At 49.9% G+C, this 20,029-nt stretch overlaps 1 protein-coding gene across 20 annotated transcripts in view; it reads right to left on the bottom strand.

Moving 5' to 3' along the window:
• Positions 1-4,463: 4,463 nt before the first annotated feature.
• The window catches only part of TSC22D3 (TSC22 domain family member 3), a 69,352-nt gene continuing 53,786 nt past the window's right edge, over positions 4,464-20,029 (bottom strand). For 16 of the 20 annotated variants that reach the window (XM_070067462.1, XM_070067459.1, XM_070067456.1 and 13 more), the window contains 2 exons: positions 7,105-7,156; positions 4,464-6,016 (listed from right to left, as the gene is read on the bottom strand). In XM_070067462.1, coding sequence (XP_069923563.1) covers positions 5,786-6,016; positions 7,105-7,156 — 283 coding nt within the window. In that variant the 3' untranslated portion in view covers positions 4,464-5,785. Of the gene's footprint in view, positions 6,017-7,104; positions 7,157-7,261; positions 7,290-7,514; positions 7,843-7,897; positions 8,384-12,928; positions 18,081-20,029 lie in introns of those variants that run through there. The other 4 variants (XM_008272854.4, XM_008272853.4, XM_070067465.1 and 1 more) reach the window with 4 other exon arrangements.

The following is a 20,029-nucleotide window of genomic DNA, read 5'->3' as shown; positions in this document are numbered from 1 at the left end:
CTCGGTGTTTTTATTTACCCAGCTGTAAAACGGGGATCTGAGGAGGACAGCCCTCACACACTCGTGGAGGGGATTAAAAGAGGCAATAGCTATAAAAGGACTTAGAACAGTGTTTGGCATAAAGTTAGCGGCATGTAAGTGTTAGCTATTGTTATTAATTCTTGTGACCACTGCCTCTTCCAGCCAGTCCCTCCTTGGCAACTGTTTGGGCTTGCAACAGCTAACTGACAGAGCTCTCGGTTAAATTTTGCTTGATCTAGTGGAAGTGGTTAAATATTGTGTGTTTGGGTTCCAGTGAGCTTCTCTACATGAGACAACCTGAGGAATGGGGTTATCTATAAAGCTCTAATTATGTCCATTAATTTCCAGCCAACTAGGAGGGGAGGAGAGATTTGAAAGCTAGATTTTCCAGAATAAGTAAGATGATGTTAGGACAAATTCATAATACCGGCAGGGACAGCTGCTCAGGGACCCTCTTCCCCGTGGTCTTTCTAGAGGCTTTTCCCCTGTAGCCCAGGCCCCGGCGGCCCTGCCTCCTTATCTGCTCACTCCCGGATTCTGCCTTGGAGCCCTCATTGGAATGCTTCCTGTGTGGCTGTCTTCAGCCTGAGAGCCTTGCACCTTACACTCCAAGTAGTCCTTGTCTGTCAACTATCTACCTTCCACGTTTCTGTTCTAGTTTTCTTTTTTCCTTTCTAATCGACACAATTGTACGCATTTACTGGGTACAACGTGATGTTTTGAAATATATATGCATTGTGGAATGGCTAAATCTAGTTAATTAACGTATGCATCGCTGTTCTAGTTTTCAAACCCCTATCCGTGGTTTATTGACAAATACAATTAACATTTTGAAAGAAAGTTCCACTGAATTCACAGTCACTGTCAAGTTTTTTTTTTTTTTCTCTCACTACTAAAAGTTCAACTCCTATTGGGTTGAGGGAGGTCTGAAAATATTTTTTTTAAGATTTATTTATTTATTTGAAAGTCAGAGTTACACAGAGAGAGGAGAGGCAGAGAGAGAGAAAGAGAGAAAGGTCTTCCATCTGCTGGTTCACTCCCCAATTGGCCGCAATAGCCGGAGCTGCACCAATCCGAAGCCAGGAGCCAGGAGCTTCTTCCAGGTCTTCCACAAGGGTACAGGGGCCCAAGGCCTTGGACCATCTTCTACTGCTTTCCCAGGCCATAGCAGAGAGCTGGATCAGAAAGTGGAGCAGCCTGGCCTTGAACCAGTGCCCATATAGGATGCCAGCACTTCAGGCCAGGGCATTAATCCACTGCGCCACAGCGCCGGCCCCTATTTTTAATTGTTATTTATTGATTTTTATTTGAGAGAGAGAGAGAGAGAGAGATCATTCCATCTCTGGTTCTCTCCCTTAAATATCTGCAGCATCCAGGCTGGAACAAGGTGTAACCAGGAGGCCAGAGCTCAATCCAGGTCTCCCGTGTGGGTGGCAGGGACCCAAGTACTTAAACTATCATCTGCTTTCTTCCAGGGTGTGCATTAGTAGGAAGGTGGAATGGAGAGCAGAGCCGGGACTTGAACCCAAGGACTCTGGTGTGGGATGCATGGCTTCCCAAGAGGCATCCTAACAGCTGAGCCAAATGCTTGCCCCTGTGAATATTTTTGGCATTTAAAAGGGGCCCTTGTCAGAGTACGCATTTGGTCTAACAGTTAACACACTACATCCCATATGAGTGTACCTGAGTTAAATACGTGGCTCCTGATTCCAGCTTCCTGTTAATGCAGACCCCGGGAAGCCCGCTCAAGTGACTGGGTTCCTGTCATCCACATCAGAGACTGCGACTGCCTTCTTGGTTCTTGGCTCCTAGCTTTTAGTTCTCCACTCAGCCCCAGATACTGCAGGCATTTGGAGGAGTGAAGCAGAGGATGGGAGCCCCTCCTACCCCGCTTCCTCTCAGATAATAACAATAAACAAATAAATAAATAAATAAATAGGGTCCTTATGGTCACAAAGGTTGGGAACAGTCCCCTATGGGATTCGTGGGAGCAGTGGCGCGCTGGGCTCTGTGGCTCTGTTTTCTTATCTGTCAAATGGAGGTAAATCATAATGGCCTCTTTTTTCCTAAGGGCAGGAAACAGAATGTTCCGCGTTCAGGACGGGGACAGAGAGCTGCGCTCTTTGCGATCTCTGTGGTTGCGCTGGGAGGGCTGCCATGAGGAGCCGATGAGAGGGCAGAGAGGACACGGGAGAGGCAGCTCTACCCACGCAGGAGATGCTAATTGCCGTGATCGCGTGTTCTCTACCTTGCTCTGCACCTGGCAGGAACATCTAAGGCTAGAATCTCAGAGCCCAGAACGTCTTTCCAGGAGCAGTGTGTTCTTTTGCCTTTCTCCACCCCAGTAGGTTCTCTGAGGAACAACAACAAGGAGCTGCCCTATATGTGACTAACAAACATGTAAAGTTCCTCTTATCTAGTCTACTAACCGCTGTGGCCTCAGAAGTTGCAATGTTTGTCTCTGTTTAGTCGGAGTTGCCTAGGAAACGAAGTTGTTCTCTCTTTACCACTGTGTGACTGTGAGACAAGTTTTTTCCCCTTTCTTGTACAGAAGGACCTGCCTATGAGAGAGACAGAGAGCAGGGGGCAGGCTTGGGGTATTGCTGGCATATTTTCTGGGTTTCACTTTTTTTTTCATGTTTGTTCTTGCCCATCTGGAAATGGGGTGTAGGGCATCACTAGGAGATGAGCTGAATACTGCAACTGTTTCTCAGCTTGATTTGAAGGCTGGTGGTGGGTGTGAGTGGGAATTGGGAGAGCCAGGTCCAGATGTGGATGGCAGGGGTAGGTGAGAATTGTTGCCTGGGGACTATGAACGTGCTAGTCCAAAGTTTGTATTTGTGTTTTGGGGCTGGTGCTGTGGCGTGGTGGGTAAAGTCACTGCCTGCCGTGCCGGCTTCCCATGTGGGATCAGCTTCCAGTCCAGCCCTGCTAGTGCACCTGGGAGGGCAGTGGAAGCTGGTCCAAGTGCTTGGGCCCCTGCAATCATATGGGAGACCTGTAAGAAGCTCCTGGATCCCGGCTCTGGTCTGGTGCAACCCTGGCCGTTGCGACTATTTGGGGAGTGAACCAGCGGTTGAAAGATTCTCTCTCTCTCTCTCTCTTCCTCTTTGTAACTCTTTCAAATAAATAATCTTAAAAAGAAAACAAAGTTTTTATTTGTACCAGCAGTGTGAAAACTGAATGCCATGGCCAAACAGGCAGGCATGAGCAATGAGCTTGGCATCATGAGTAAAGAGGTTAAGAGTAAGTGGGGAAATTGTAGTTTGGGAGGCCAGCAAGCAGGGGTCTACAATACTCTAGGGAAGGACTCTGATGATTGGAAAGGAACAGAGCATTGTGTGTGAACTCTACAGAGGAAGAAGCATGTCCATTTGATTACATTGTGGGCAGTGATTGGTGCAAGGGAAGGGACCAGAATATCTTGGTCACCTTCAGGTTTGTTGCTAAGGAATATCAAGGAATATTGTCCTAGTTACAAGTGGCAAAAGGATAGGTATATATGCCACAGGAAGCAGAAATGAAATGGGATCACTTAAACAGGGGTGACCGTCTCACTTGGAGCATAGCAGGATTAGAACATGGCTCAGAGGCCAGCGTGGGACCCGGATGTGGTGTGGTAGAGGAGATGCTGGTTGCTTATTTATAGCTAGTCGGATATGGCAGGACTGCAGGTGTGGGAGGCATGGAGCTGGAAAGTGATGGATATTAACGAATCCCAAAGAGATGCAGGAGATGTAAACTGGAGTCCAGGAGCCTTGGACTTGGCCCTGCCTGCCATGGCTGGCGGGTTGTGTAACAGAACTTTCAGCACTGCCAGTGGAGCAGCAGGATTGATGGCTTCTTTCCTTGGGGGTCTGGGAGAACAGAGAAGAGGGAGATGGTTTTGCCACTTCATAAATTCCCCATTGTTTTTCACTAAGGCCCTCTTAGCTCCTTTGCCAAGGTCAAGGGTCATGTGTGGATTGATATTAAGGGAAATGAATTCAGTGATCCTGACAGTGTTTCCGAGAATGGGAAGACACTCACTCGTGGTATACTTGTTTCTTCCTTCTTGATCGCCCACATGCATACCCTGCCCTTTTGTCTTGGGCCTTCCTGGAGGTATCCTTCCTCCCAAATCACCCTGCTAAGCTGAAGCTATTTGGTAGCAGTCATGTCACAGCACACTCCCACAGCCTCATGTGGAGGTGGGAAGGACGTGGGGTTGAGTCTCAATTCCCATAATAGCTGTGTAACTTTGGGCAGGTCACTGAACTGGCCGTGCCTCAGCCTCCTTCCCCAGTGAGGGTAAAGAGTGCGCCCTCCACCAGGGGTGTTTGTGTGGGTGACACAAACTCAGGGATGCTCAAAGAACGTTCAGGGAGTCAGAGAAACAGTCCCTTCCCTCCGGGTAATGGACCTTTCCTGTTCGGATTGTTCATACTCAGTCAGACACCAAGTTTATTTTTAGAAAAAAAAAGAGCAAAGTTTATTGAAATTTCAAGCTACATTTGAAACATCAAAATTCCAAATCCTGGAGACATACATCAGGATAAGGTGTCAGAAAGTGGAAAGTGTTCACTGTCACAGAATACCCTTGAAACGAGCTCCCCGGGCACGCCCCCAGGTGCCACTGAACAAAGCCATTCTCTTGCCCATCCCTCATCCATAACAGAACACCAGCTTTACGTTCACACCAAAGCTTCCCGCAAGAATTAGAAAACAAACAAAAGAGAGGTTTTCAGATGACACGGTGAAGTCCGAGCTGATCTTCTCTCAACCCCATTCTATGTAGTCAGCACCAGTGAATGGTGGGTTTGGCATTCGAAAGAGAACTTCACGTGTCCAGTGGACAGATGGGGAAAAGGGTCACAGCAGCAAGGCATCTGTGGCCACATCCTGACACTGGGCCCCCTCTCCCTACCTTTCCTCTCGAGTCTCACTTAACCTGAAGGACAAACTGGATCAAGTTGGTAAATGAACACAGTCAAGGAATTAGCCTTAGGAGATAAGGGACCGGTCAATACTCCCAAAGCTGGTTAGGCCCTTCGACATGTAGGTGTATGTGTATATGTATACATCACTACACTAAGATATAGATCTAGCCCTATGGGTATATATACGCACTTATGGCTATATAGAAAAAACTATGCCAATACTAACCAAACAGAACTTTGTAAGCGGTCATCCCAAAGCTGTAATCCCACACTGGGCTGTGCACAAAGCCATGCATTATACCATATTAACCAACAGAAGGCTGACTTGGCTCAATCTCTCCTATCTGTGCCCCCTTGCCCTTGGAGAGGCAGGGCAGAAGAGAGAGTTTGCATCTGCTTAAAACACAAGTGGCTTCTTCATAGGAACAGTCGTTGTCAGGTGAAGCTGCTGAAGATGTCCATGGAAATGAAAAAAGAAACAGAAAAACAGACCCCTTATACTTTCTGGAGCAACCTGGTGTCACATCACAAACTACCTCTCTCTTTTGCCAGTTGCGGCTAAGTTGCCCAGGCCCTGGGAGCTCCCAGGGCACGGTAACATTAGAGGCTCGCTGGCTTGGGGTTCTTAGACCCCGCACAACTCAGCCTCCAGAGACCTGGTCTTTGTCAGGGGTCTGTCACTAGAGTGGACCCAGGTGGCCATGTCCTTGGGACATCTCTTGGCACCAGCTATGTTAGGTGTAAAGTTCTCCACGTGAGATGACGCTTGGGGAGCCAAAAACAAACTGGAAAGAACTAGGTAGAACAAGTATTAGTGGCTCTGCCCACCCTGAGGACAGAGCCACTTACACCGCAGAGCCGTCAGGGGCCTCGGGTGCTTCTGGGGATTCAGGAGCTGGCTCATCGGGGCTCAGCCGGGACTGGAACTTCTCCAGCTGCTCTGGACTCGCCAGGGTCTTCAAGAGGGTGTTCTCCCGCTCCAGTTGGGAGTTCTTCTCCACCAGCTCTCGGATCTGCTCCTTCAGGATCTCCACCTCCTCTCTCACAGCATACATCAGATGATTCTTCACTAGATCCTGCCACAGAGGAAATCTCAGCAAAGCCATTCTTGAGCTGTCGCGGCCCCCACGCAGCACCATCACCCTGCCCTCCGTGGGCCCGTGCCGCCCCTCATGCACCGCCCTCCAGCCCAACTCCGTGGCTGCCTTTTTCTGAAGCACTGAAGCCCTCACCCAGCACTATTACCTGGTTTAGGCCATGCCAGGGCTGGGAGCCCAGTTCGAACTACATAGGCTCCTTCTGCGAGTTTCTAATGACATTCAAAGCTGGCTGTGTGGGGACCTTCGCGAGGGTGAGACTTCTGCCGGTGGCCGGTGGTTTGCTATGTCCCTCTTACCACGTAAGATCCCACCACTGACCCAGATCCCAGGGGGTGGGGGCCCTGGAGTATACTCCATACGGTTTGCTCTACAAATCTTCCCAAAAGAATAAAATGGGCTATTTGGGAATCTCTCCTCCATAGGAGCCAGCAAACGAGTCACAGCTGCCCTGCAGCCTGGCCGGATAGGACACAGGACACTGGGAGGAAGGTGCAGGGGCTGCTGCATCCTCTCTGAATCTCAGAGCCGCACTGGGGCAGGGAACTGTATCATTAGGCCCCAGGGGCACAATGAAGTGGCTCCTAAAGACTGGAAGCCCCAACCCTCTGTGGCCATTTTGGCTGCTTGTTGGAGTATGACCTCTACCTGGTAAGGAGAGGGAGAAGGGGGTGGGGTGCTTTGCTTCCTGTTTCCTGACCCCAGCCCAGGCTCTGCAGACGCACTGCAGTGCGGTTGCATCCAATGAGCTCTGCCCCTTGTCAAGTGCAGTCTGAGCTCCCTGCCTTGCAACCAGCCCAGGAGGGAAGCCAGAGGCTGCTGCAAAGCCTTGGGAGAGACAAGAGGGGGGGAAAGGAGCAAGCCCAGCGAGGGTAGACTGGAAATGCCCTAAAATGTGCCACTCGCCTGGACTCTACCCAGGGCCTCCAGGGAAGGCTGGGCAGCAAGCTGCCTGCTTCCCCAGGCTTTTGGCTAATGGCTGTTGCAACCACCCCCTCAGTCCTGCCCAGAGTTACATAAGCAGCAGCTAAGTCTGGGGATGGGAATGACGCAGTGATGCCACTCACCATGGCCTGCTCGATCTTGTTGTCTATGGCTACCACGCTGGCTCCAGAGGCACTGCCAAGACAAAAAGCAAAGCGGCCCATTACTCACTCGGCCCCACTCTGAGTATCTGGCAGCGGTGGCCAAAGTCCTCCGTTTGCCCTGGCTCCTCTCTCTCACCTCCCAGGCCTGGAGTTCGGGGCAGTTTGTCCTTAGGTCCCTCCCTGGCGCCTGCAGGAAGCTGCACCTCCCCACCCCGGCGAGCTCCGTGCTGCCGCCGCCCGCCACCGCCCCGAGTTGCGATCGACTCCAGTGGCGCGCGGGGCCGGGGCACACCGGAAAGCGTGGCCTGCTCCAGCGATATGCAAACAATGGGGGCGCGCGACCCAGGCAGTCTCCCGCCGCCCGCCCAGAGGGTCCTGGGCAAACCTACCGGGTTCTGAACCTAGCTAGTAATTCCTTCTCGAGTCGGGAAGCTTCCGGCCTTCTCCCCAGCGGCGCAGGGCCCCGGCCAGCCCCCTGCCCAGCCCTGCCCGCCGCCCCTCTGCCTCCCGCTTGTCTCTGCGGCTGCAGCAGCTGGTTCTCACGGCGCAGCGGCCGCAGGGACGCTCCGACGGCGGCTCCCAGCGCAGCGGTGACCCCCCCCTCCCCGCTCCGCGCCCCGCTCCTGCGTCCCCTACCCCCGCCCCTTCCCAGGATGCTGCACCGCGGGGAACGGGGACCAGCGGCGCGCGGCTCGCTCGGAGATCAGCTCAGAGCCCAGCCCCCGCCAGCGCCCCTGCTCCACTCGGCATGGGAGCCGGATTCAGTGGTTACCTGTTATCCAGCTTAACGGAAACCACATCCCCTCCAAGCAGGGAAGAGAAGAAGGAGATGGAGAAATTGTGCAGCTGATAGACCGCCACCTCCATGGGAGTCTGATACATTTCAGTGTTCATGGCTCGGGCTGCCGGGGAGCTCTGGCTGGGCAGGGCGGGCTAGGCGGCTGGCGGCTGGCGGCTGCTGGCGCGCTGCACTGGGCTGGGCTGTGCGCCGGAGTCGGCCCTGGGGCTAGGAGGAGGGCGAAGGCTGCGAAGCAGACCCAAAGCCAGGCAGGCGCTCCAGCTGGAGTTGAAGGGAAGTGACTCGAGGGGTGTCACCTAATATGTGTCACAGACTCCACGGCCGCCAGTCCAACCCAGACTCGGAGATATTTCGGCTCCTGCTTCTTTATATAGGAGGAGCCGGTTGCGTCACATGGCGTCAGGGGCCATGCAAATGAGTCCTGTACCGGGCTTTGTGGCCCAGTTAAACCACATCCCCTCCCTGAACCTTAGGCTGGGACTGTAAACAGTTCAGCACTTTCTTGTGCCAACTGGCATCTCCAATAGAGGACTCCGAAGATTGGTAAAAACCAAACCGGAGCTGATTGCAAGAGAAATAAGAAGTAGGAATGTCCCAGCAGGAGGTAGAAAACATTCAGTAGAGGGCGATGCTGGTTTTAAAAGCTCCTTTTTCTTTCTTTCTTTTTTTTTTTTTTTCAGGTGTCAGCCAGCATACCACAATGGCTTTGCAATGCTCTCATATGTCACACTCCCTGGAACCCCCACCCTCACTCATCATCAGGAGCCTAACTTTCCTTCCTGCACACACGCTTTGTGACTTGAATGTTCACTGTCTCACCAAATGCAACTGTCCCCTCACCCAGCCAGCTGGTGGCAGGCTTGCCCCAAACCCTGGCACCCACCCATTCACATGTTCTTTGAAGTGCATAAATGTGGGAGCATCTGTGCCTGTATAGACACATGCAAAGATCAGTGACATGCATGTGACAAATGCACAGGTCTGTGCTAATCTGTGCATGAATGTGTATGGACGACAGGGTGCTCAGAAACTCAGTGAGTGGGTGGACATGTGCAAGGGAGCAGCTAGGTGAATGACAGAGGAGGTGGGGAAAACAGAGTATGCCAGTGGGAACTAGAGTGACCACAAGATACTAGCTCTTTTCTCTTTGGTCCCCACGCCCTACTGTTTAAAGAAAATATATTCAATATTACCCAGGAGCTCATGTCCCTGTTTTTTTTTTTTTAAAAATGTTGTACTTTCCTATAAACAGCAAATGACAACAAAACTGCAAACCAAGGCTATATATAACCGATCCCAGGAAGACACCTGCCATGTGTTGGCATTAGTGAGCACTTCAGGAAAAAAACAGACACCAAACAACCAGGAAAACAAAGTGATAGTTGCCTAATAAGAGTCGCACGTGTTTCCATCAAAATATATTTTCATTCTTTTCAGCCTCAAGCTTTTAAAAAAAAAAAAAAAAGGCAAAAGAGGCCTGAGGGCCTTTTCTCCTGCACTTTTCTAGGCGAGGCCACCTGGTGGACAGAAACAGAATTGCAACCAGAAGGAGCGGCCTGGGCAGGGAAAGGAACAGGTGATGCAACCAGGGATATTATTTACACTAATACATGACCATAAGCAGAACATTGGGTTCCACTACATATACAATAGTTTGGATGAAGTTAAAGCCAGTACCCATGAATCAGTGCTCTTCAGGCTGTGGTCCAAAGAAATATCCTAATGCAATCATGCTATTGGAAAAATACTAGAGCCTCTTATCAGCAAAGAAGGTAATTATTGTTTGCTTCAGGATATTTCTCTTAACCAGGTGCCTGGCACTGACACCCTAGCCATGGCCCTAGCCAAGCCCAGTTTGAAGGCCTTGATTTCCTTCAGGCTTCTAAGGCAGTTAGATCACTGAAGAGCCAACATTTTTGGCTATGATGTGAGGCTCCACTGGAACATTATAGTGGCAGCAGTAACATGCACATCATGGCCACTGTATTTGCAAAGTGTGCACCAATGAGCTCCCCAAGAATACCTGCTGCATGAACCCAAAGTGGTGATTTTCTTCACCATACTTTAGGTGGGTATTCTGTTAATGTTCAGAAAAATTTTCTGAGGCTGGTGTTTGCAACTAAGCTGTGTGTAGGAGACAGAACAAAATGCGGTCTATATTTATAGGTCATCAAGAGCATTATCTGAGGAAAAAAAAAACCTTGTTAAGTCAGGAGCTTAACTGATATTGGAATTCCCTGACATATTAATCTGCCCTTTGTGCCACACAGAACTTTCTTGGTCCAAGAAGAGTCTCTGAGTTGACCTTTCCCTGGCTCGTTCAATTTTCCTAAACTATTGCTATTCACTCCAGCATTCCAAAAGAGATAAGAAGAAAAGGAGGAGAGAAAAATAAACTGGGTTGGCAGGGGGAAAACCACCACAGGGACTTTGGGCACAGGCCATCAGTAAGGCAGCTCCTTTAACCGGGCCTCCATTTAGAGGAGGCAGAAGCAGAGAAGTCTTCACAGGTTGGCAAAAGATGGGAAAGGAATTAAGTTTGCCACCAAAGCTGCATTTGGATTGGTCGCTAATCACACTTCAATTAACAACAACGACAAAAAAACAAGCCGATTTGAGACCCGCTGACAAAAAGTAGCTATCATCCATGGAGCATCAGCTATGAGGAGATCCTGTGCTGGCAAGGCCACAAACCGTGCAACATAGGCATGGCCACCCAAGGTGCTAAGCAGATGCAGAGCTAGGAATCCAGCCCAGGGCTTCCCGGCCTAGAGACCAAGTTTCTTTCTATCGCAGGTGCTAGTGGGGCAGGGAGTGGGTTTAGTGCATGGGTGGAAGCTCAAAGGAATGAGTCGAGGCAGTTAGGGGATGGGTGGGAGGCGCCTGAGAGTGATGAGGAAGAGGAAAGGTTGAGGGCCAGGAGACATGCCCCTGGGCCGCCGGCAGTGCCATGGGTCAGAGGGGTCCAGAGGCCCACTTTGAGCTGTCCAAGTGCAGCTGGCTTTGCTCACACTCGAGCTAGGAGAGAATATCCAAACTGTCCCGACAAGCTGTAGAGGAGGGCTGGGCTCACCCACAGCGGTTCAGAAAGCAGCCAGGTACTCCTCAGAGACAGCTACCTCTGTCTAGGAAATATCAACCCAATCCGCTGCTTTCTAGAATGGAACACAGGGTCTTGGGGTCTCCAAAATCTCAAGCAAGGTACAGAGTGTCAGAATAACAATCAGAGTCCAGTGAAACCTCGAATTCCTGGGGCTCCACTCACTGGCACCCTTAATGAACTCATTCCTCCCCTCCCCCCCATTCTTGCTATGCTCAGCTTTTAGGAGAACAAGGTCAACACCAAGAAAACAAGCTCACTTCAGGGATTTCGTTTAGAAAAACAACTGCAAAAAGATCTTAGGTTCAGCGCACACTCAATCCGTCTCTCATCCCCTCTACACCCCTAGTTCTGTTGTGTTAGAAATGATCACCTTGAGACTTTAAGATCCTTTACTCCCAAAGAATGGCTGGACGTGAGGATCTGATACAGGAAAACAATGGAATAAAATATCTGGGGGCTGGCTCTGGCGTAGCAGGTAAAGCTGCCACCTGCAGTACCGGCATCCCAGGTGGGCACCAGTTTGAGTCCCAGCTGCTCCACTTCAATCCGGCTCTCTACTATGGCCTGGGAAAGCAGTGGAAGATGGCCCAAGGCCTTGGGCCCTGTACCTGTGTGGGAGACCTGGAAGAAGCTCCTGGCTCCTGGCTTCAGATCGGTGCAGCTCCAGCCATTGTGGCCATCTGGGGAGTGAACCGGCTGATAGAAGACCTCTCTCTCTCTCTGCCTCTGCCTTTCTGTAACCCTGCCTTTCAAATAAATAAACAAATCTTTTAAAAAGAATAAAATAAAATATCTCTGTAGAAAGATTTTCTAAAAAAGAAGTGAAGGGAAGATCGGGGTGGAGAGGGGAGGGGAGGGGGCGAGGAGAAGGAACACAGAGGGTTTTCTGCCTAACCCTCAGTAGAAAATTCCTCTGCTCAGAAGAGCTGCACCGAAGCCAGTTGGGGAGGGGCGGTTTGTGCTGTGCATGGCATTTAACATCTGATCTACTATTTCTGAGTAATGTGCTGATCCTCAAGAATTTCAGCATCTTTGTGCAGGTGGGCCCCAGACAGGAAATAGTGGTGCAGGGATTCAACAGCCCAGCAAGCCCGACACCCGTAGAAGCACAAAGTAGGCTGGATCACAAACCAGCGGAGTAATGGCATCTAGCTGATGAGCTGGGCGCTTTGCTAATTCTCAGTTCTAGCTCTAATGCCATGGGGCTTCATGATGAAACCGAACAGAGCTGACACCACTTCTCTCCGGAGTGACCTTCTAGATGGAGGGAGGGTGGCGTAGTGCGGACAGGGCCATCTGCCTCCATTTGAGCAGGCCCTGGAAGCCACTTGCTCCCTTTAAGCTAGAAGAATTGTCTCAGCATTCCCACTGGTCTGTTCCACTTATTCAAAAGCCACACTCTCCAGGACAAAAGCCCTTCCCACTGCAGCTTCCCACGGGACAGTGGAACAAAGACTGGACTGCAGAATCCTCGTGTAGGAGAATCTCAGCGCACTGACAAGGACTGGGCACAGTAGGTTGGGGAGGCAATGAGGGGGAACATCTCACTTCCCTTTTTGTCACACTTGAAGCATTGTGTGCCACGAAGCCAGAAGGAAACTATTTATAGGCAAATCTTCCTTATTTTCTACAGGGAATGTTCCACCCAAAGATTCAGCAATATTGCCAGCAAAACACAGGGTCCTGTGTCAGAAGAAGCGGAAAAAGACACCATGCAAGAGGTGCGGGACAAGCCACAAAGCAAACACTGGGTTAGAAGCTGGAAAAGGAAATACAAAAAGGATATTGAGCGCGAGAGTGTGAGCACAGTGTTAATGGGACGGTTGAAAAACATCCCTCCCACTTACTCCTCTACCACGGCCCCCGACCATCTGAGGTTCTGTCTAGTTCGAATTACTTACTTGTCCCTTTTGCGGAAGAGGCTGGGGGAATAAGGAGGCTGAAATGCCATGGCTGACTTTGTCCTTGCTTCTCTCTTATCTTCTTTCTTTGCCTGTGCTTCCATTCCAGCGTGGACAGCTACGCACAGGAAGGCCACTGCCACTTACACAGTTACTTTGGATTCACGGAAAATCCCCAAAGTCCAGACGCAGGAAAGCAAGCAGGAAAGATGGTGACAGAGAAAGCGCCTTGTTCTCTGTGAATCATGTGAACTGCTCTGCATGACCAGGGCCCAGAGCTCTGACTTTGGAGGGCAGGAAGACAAGGAGGAGGACACAGATGCAGATGCAGCAGGCGATGGAGGGTGAGAGGGGGCCCAAGGAGAATTCTGGCGAGTGCAGAGATGGGCCCTCTCTTGGAAAAGCAGCTCCAGCAGTTGATTTGGGACAAACCCTGGTGGTGAATGATGGCAGGAGCAATGAATTGTGCCTTTCAGTTCCTTCCCGGACAGGGGCCCATGTGAGCTTCATAAACAATCTCTGAGTGACACTAGGGGCCAGGCGGAACCAAACCCCGTTTTTACAAAGTGTTCTATCCCACCCACCTCATTCAGAGAAGTCAAACACTGCTCTTTTTCATTTTTATGATTTAGTTATTTATTTGAAAAGGCAGTGTTACAGAGAGAGAGAGAGAGAGAGAGAGATGAAAGAGAGAGAGAAAGGGAGAGATAGAGAGACCTTCCATTCACTGATCACTCCCTAAATGGCTGCAAGAGCCAGGGCTAAGCCAGACCAAACCCAGGATTCTTCCAGGTCTCCCACATAAGTGCAGTCTCAAGCACTTGTGCTGTCCTCCGCTGCTTTTCCAAGCACATTAGCAGGGAGCTGGTTCAGCAGTGGAGCAGCTCGGACTCGAACCGATGCCCATATGGGATGCCGGTATCGCAGGTGGCGGCTTAACCTGCTACACCACGATTCTGGCCTCCAAACACTGCTCTTGTCAAAACATCTTCATCACCTCAACTTTGATCAATAATCATGGGGAGCAGGGGAGAGTTGTCCTGGCATCTCAGTAGGACTGGAAGTATTGATGACTTATCTAGGAATGCAGTTCAGGTCAGTGGATCTTAAATTTCATGAACCTTGTGTCAATATTTATGCCTGTCTCCTTTCTCTTTATGCCTTGCAGCTGGGAAAATTTACCTCCATAAGTTTTTCAAGCCCTCTTCTCATTTTCTACCATCCCAATTATCCAGCTAGAAGCATGAGATGTTTGTAAAATTAACCTTGGGAAACAGAATCAACATCCTTCTTCCCCTTCCCCATACTAGTTGCCATTATCATTCAAAATGCAATTCAGAGTAGACTGCAGGCTTAGCCAAAGCACAAGGCACATTTCAGGGAAATTTTATAAAGCAAATGAGTAGTACAAGTCACAAGTGCCTCCTTCCAGAAGACCCTGAGTCTTGGCAATTTCAGAGGCCTCCCTACTGGTTAAAACCTTAATGAAATGTTTGCTCAGAAAAAGGCACAGGGTTTGGGCGTGCTTGGGAAGGTAGCCTGGGTTCAGAGGAACTACACCACTACTGTCCCTGGGCACTGCTTCATCCCACAAAATGGGCTGTGCTTTTCTTTTCCCCATCCCTCCCTTTGGCCAGTGCCAACCTCAATGGATATAATACAGCAGCCACCAAGCTTGGAGTTTGTGTGGGACCTATGGGCTCCTCTGACACTGTGGCTGACAGTGCCAAGAAGGGTCTCTCACCTGTATTCCTGTCCTAAATCTGAGGGTCTGTAAAGCAAGGGAACAAGGACGAAGGGGTTTGCTTTCTATGTTGCCAGCTCCCTCCTTCCAAGCAGCAGGGGGCTCACCTCTCCCTGCCAGCCTCTTGCCTCTGGCCAGCTCATCTCAGTCTTACCCTTACTATCTCTCCTAGAAGCACGCGCTGAGTGAGGTTCCTTGTCCTCCCTCATAGACTGGCAAGCAGCTTCAAGCAGGCAAATGCCCCCGTCATGCCCCTCAAAAAAGCCCACCCTCGGAAAATCCTGGTGCACGGCAGCCTTCCCAGGGGCTGCGAAAGAAAGCAGCAGGAAATACGACCACTCTCCATGTCTGTTTGTCTGCACTAGCCTATCCAGGCCAAGGAGAAACTGGCGGGGCCTCTCCCTATCCCCTCTGCTCTGTGGAGCAGTCCCAAGAGCTGAAATTCCAAGCCATTTTCTCGGGCAGTTGCCAGGGTTACTTTGAGTGGCACGTGAAGGACTTGGGGGCTATTGGCAATGCTTGGAAGAAGAGAATCAGGGGAATCTTGTCGGGGATGCGAAGCCAAGAGACAAGGGACCTGTAAAGAGAGCAGAGGCTCTGAGGGGGCGCACCTGGCTCCATTATGAGCCCCACCAGAGAATGTGTGACCTTTGAAGTGCTACAGGTTCCCTAGGGAATAAAAGGACGGTTAATAATGCTGGCTCTTCAGCCGCTCAGGCTCCTTGACCACGATGGGTAAGTATTATAAGCCTCCCAGGGCTCTCTCATTGTGCCGCTGAGGCCTCCGCTTTCCTCCCGGAGGAGCTATTCACCATGTGCTCACTTGAGCTAGCTCCTTGCTCCTCTGTTGTGATGTTCTATGACTTGTGAAGAGGGGCTCTGCAGATTGCAAGGGGCCTCTGGCTCTCCAGCCACCCCTCCCCTTGGCTTCCTGGATGCAAGGAAGGCAGTTGAGCTAGGGTGCGGGGCAGCAGCAGGAGGGGACGGAGTGGGGCACACTACTCCCAGGCTGCAAAGAAAGGAGAGAAACAAGTGTCCTGGGCAGGGCCTCACAACCATGGGAACAGTGCCAGGGAACTCAAAGGAGTGCCAGGAGGGGTGAAGGAAGGCCACCCGACTTGGTTTGAAAATTGCTGACAAGTAATACACACACCTGATCCGGAAGAAAGAAGCAAGAAAGTGCACACGTATTTATGCAGACTTCTTCAGCTTTCACACCACCTAATTCACAGATAGGCAGGCAGAGGGGGCATCTATCTCTCCCCCACCTCCTCATGACTTCAAAGGAGTAGTAAGGCCACAGGACATGACAAGGCAGCGTACTCTAGGCCAGGCCTGAGTATAACAAACCATGGTCTCTCTGACATGCAAAGCTGTGCTATACAGGGGTCATAGGTGACAAGGTCTTAGTAGAACTTTAGAGTGGCATTCAAGTGAGCATAAGGGGAACCAGTTTGAAGCTTCAGCCCACATACCACAAACAAGAAGTCCCGACACTGCCAGGACCACAATTTTCAAAGATGTCACTCATTATAATAAACACTTTTAAATGAAGGAGAAATAAAGACAAATACCTTTTGTGCACAATCAGAGATGATGCCCACAGGTCCTCATGAGAGCACTTCTAATTAGAGCCAGTCCTGGCCTTGGTGCCGCCTGTGACTGACTACCCAAGGAGTGTGATCTGAAGGTACCAAGAGAAAAATCCCCCTCCAAGCTACTTTCCAGAGCTGCCGCCACCAGCCACCATAGTGCCTACAAAGGGTCACCATCAGTGATGCCTTTGGGTTCCAGTGATCTCTCCTGGAGTTCTTTACACTTTGTGGAATCAGCCCTGGAAAGGTGTCACATTTAACCACCAGCAGTGTGAACTAGCACTTGCGTTTGAACTAAATTATCATAAAGACCTATTTATTTATTTGAAAGGCACAGTTACACACACACACACACACACACACACACACACACTGTGGTGGGTGGGTAGAGATAGAGAGGTCTTCCATCCACTGCTTCACTCAAATGGTTGCAATGCCCAGGGCTGGACCAGGCCGAATCCAGGAGCCAAGAACTCCATATAGGTCTCCCACTTTGGTACAGGTGCTCAAAGGTTTGGGTCATTTCCACAGCTTTTCCAGAGGCTTTGGCAGGGAGTTGGATTGGAACTGGTGCCTATATGGGATGCCGGTATCCCATGCAGTGGCTTAACCCGCTATGCCACAATGCCGGCCCCCAAATTATTGGATTTCTTTCAACAGAGTGGTGAGTAGCTTATCAGCATCGGAAGACAATTGGACCCACAGCAGACAGTGGACTGCGGCTGGAGAGAAAGCAGTTTAGATGACCTTCCTAACGTCAGGACCACCCATGGAGCTTGCGGAAACATAGCGGTGACCTGGGTTCCAGCCCTAGGGAATCCAGTGGAATAAGCCAGGGGCAGGGGAAGGACACGTTTTAGCTGATTTGTGTACAGTTCTGGCACCAGCCCATATAGCTGCTTTTTAGGAACCACTGGCCAAAAGGTGAAAGCCAATAAAGGGGCTCCCTGAAGGGCCTTGGGGGCACTGAGACTCACTTTGTCTGACACATTCTGGTGAGGTGCAGTATATTTCAGGCCTGCTGTTTATTCTACCATCTTTCTCTCTCATTCCTGAAAGCCCCATCAGGGCGTTAGTGAGAGCTACTCTTAGAGGGACAGCTCTGCACCTGTTCTGATTTATATCTAAATCTTTGGCAAATTTTGCCTCTCTATTACAAGGAACCAATTCTAAGACACTACACAGCTGTCCATGGGAACTCTCAGCCTGTGAGGTTAGGGAAGCAGGGCACAGACATCACAGTGGGGAAGAGGGAAGAACCCAGAGTGGAGAATAGGAAGGGCTGACTTTTCTCTGACAGCACCTTTAGGTTGGTTCATTGATGCACCTCCCTTCTCAGAGGCCAGCTCTCCTCCAGCCCTGTGGCTGTAAGTGCCTGATCAAGATCAAATATGGATTGATTCCCAGGATAGCTGGAGGGGTGTGACTCATTGTCCCTCAGGAACCTGCCGGGGCTGACTACAAAGCCTTGCCAGGATCTCTGTGAACACGCCCATCCTCACCCTGATCCAAGCCTGGAACTCACCCACCCTTACCATCCTCACCCCAGCATAATGCTTAGGAGCCCTTCCCTGACCAAGAGGCCACCTTTACTGCTCACTGAAGGGGAATTTGCTCTTCTCTGTGCTACACATCTGGACTGTGTTTTGATATTTTATTTTATTTTTATGTTTAATTTACACTGCCTGCTAGGTTTTGGGCTTGAATAAACAGAGGCTTTGCTTTCCCCCCAAGGCCTGGACTTCCTGGTTGCCTGCTAGCAACACAGCAACCATTTTAACCTCTTTTGCTCCTTGAGACAGTCAGTGTTGGGAGTGGGACTGGAAGAGAAAGCTATTTTGCGTCAGAAGCCTTAAGATTCTCAGTGCTAACCTGAAATACCATTCCCCAGTCCTTCCTGACAACGTGAATGTTAAGCACTAAAGCCATCTTACCAAGCATGAGCACAATTCAACACATTTGTGGAAAATGGAATTAAAAGATAAGTTTATTTTGGTGTCCCAAAATTTTAAGATTTGTCCAAAGGTGGGATCTTCAAAAAGTTCACAGATATGCATATTATGAAAAAATGCATGAATTTCAAAAAAAACTTTTGTGCCAAAATAAATTCTCATTTAAATTTTAAAAAAATTTGAGAGAGAGAGAGAGAGAGAGCGAGTGAGCTACCATCTGTTGGTTCACGCCCCCAAAGCCCTTAATGGCCAAGGCTGAATGAGGCTGAAGCCAGGAGCTAAGAGCTCAGTCCTGGTCTCCCATGTAGGTGGCAGGAAACTAATCACTGGAGCCATCACTGCTGTCTCCCAGGGTCTGCATGAGCAGGAAGCTGGAGTCAGGAACCAGAGCCAGGAACTGAACTCAGGTACTCGAATGTGGGAAATGGGCATCTTAACCACTAGGCTAAACACCCATTCCCTAAGGTTAACATTTAATTCTATTATCCGTGAAGATTTTGAAATACCCTCACACAGATTTCTGTTAAAAGGCCACAACAAGATCATAAGGATAAAGCACAAAAATAAATTCCAAGTATTGGCATTGTTTTTTTTGAAAAATTTACTTACAGAGTGCTTTGTGCCACCAAGAAAAGACAGAAGTGCCCAGGTCTCTGTGAACAGAGCCTCTGTGGGCACGAGCAGCTTTAAAGACCTATAGACAGCAGAATGTGGTGGGGCTTACTGGGAAAGGCTTCTTGCCAAAGCTCATACACCTTGAAAAATAAGAAGAACACTAGCCCCTATGTCCTGGGATAGAGCTTCAACAACCGACTAACGAATCCTGGTCAACAGTTCTGACATTCTGTTATTTGCTAAAACTAATAATACTGTGGATGTTGTTGACAGAGTTGCAGAAGAGTTAAAGTAAATATGGAAACTGAGGAACAGCCAAGTATAGACAGTGACTAGCTCAGCAGCTTAGAGGAAGGGAGTTTCACAGATACTCTGGATTTCTTGGGGAAAGGGGCCTGAGGGTGGTTGGAAGATAATCTAGAAGTCATCGGTCATGTCACTGGGCAATTTCTTTCCAACAATATGCTACTGCAGTGATGAGTGTAGCCCATGCAGCTCATTCTGAGCCCAAAAAGAATAGGAAGGGACACTTCCCTCCCCGACCAATGCCTTTTTTCTCTGAGAAAAGTACCTCTAGCAACAATTCTAGATGAAGTTGGTCAAGTGGGAAGAAAATATGTTGGAAGGCCAGAGTTCTTTTTCCACCTTGGCTACTAGTCAGCCAGGGGACTACATATAAGGCTTCTAAACACCCTAGGCTGCTAGCTCATCATCCCTGAAATGGAAATAAAGTTCCCCTATAAAACATATTTCCCACACATGGTGTACACATCTATGGACATCTAAAGTCTGGAAACAGTATACTTTCAAAAGTTTGTGGGAAATGGAATTAAAAGATAAGTTTATTTTGGTGCAAAAAAATTGAAATCCATGCATACTTTTTTTTTTGACAGATAGAGTTAGACAGTGAGAGAGAGAGAGAGACAGAGAGAAAGGTCTTCCTGCCATTGGTTCACCCCCAAATGGCCACTATGGCCGGCGCTACGCCGATCTGAAGCCAGGAGCCAGGGGTTTCTTCCTGGTCTCCCACACGGGTACAGGTGCCCAAGCACTTGGGCCATCCTCCACTGCCTTCCCGGGCCACAGCAGAGAACTGGACTGGAAGAGGAGCAACCGGGACTAGAACCCGGCACCCATATGGGATGCCGGCACCGCAGGCGGAGGATTAACCAAGTGAGCCATGGCGCCGGCCCCC

This window comes from Oryctolagus cuniculus, chromosome X (genome assembly GCF_964237555.1).
Source record: "Oryctolagus cuniculus chromosome X, mOryCun1.1, whole genome shotgun sequence".
NCBI classification, from domain to species: Eukaryota; Metazoa; Chordata; class Mammalia; order Lagomorpha; family Leporidae; genus Oryctolagus; species Oryctolagus cuniculus.
The sequence above is the reverse complement of the archived record's forward strand: the minus strand, read 5'-3'. Positions and strand labels throughout refer to the sequence as shown.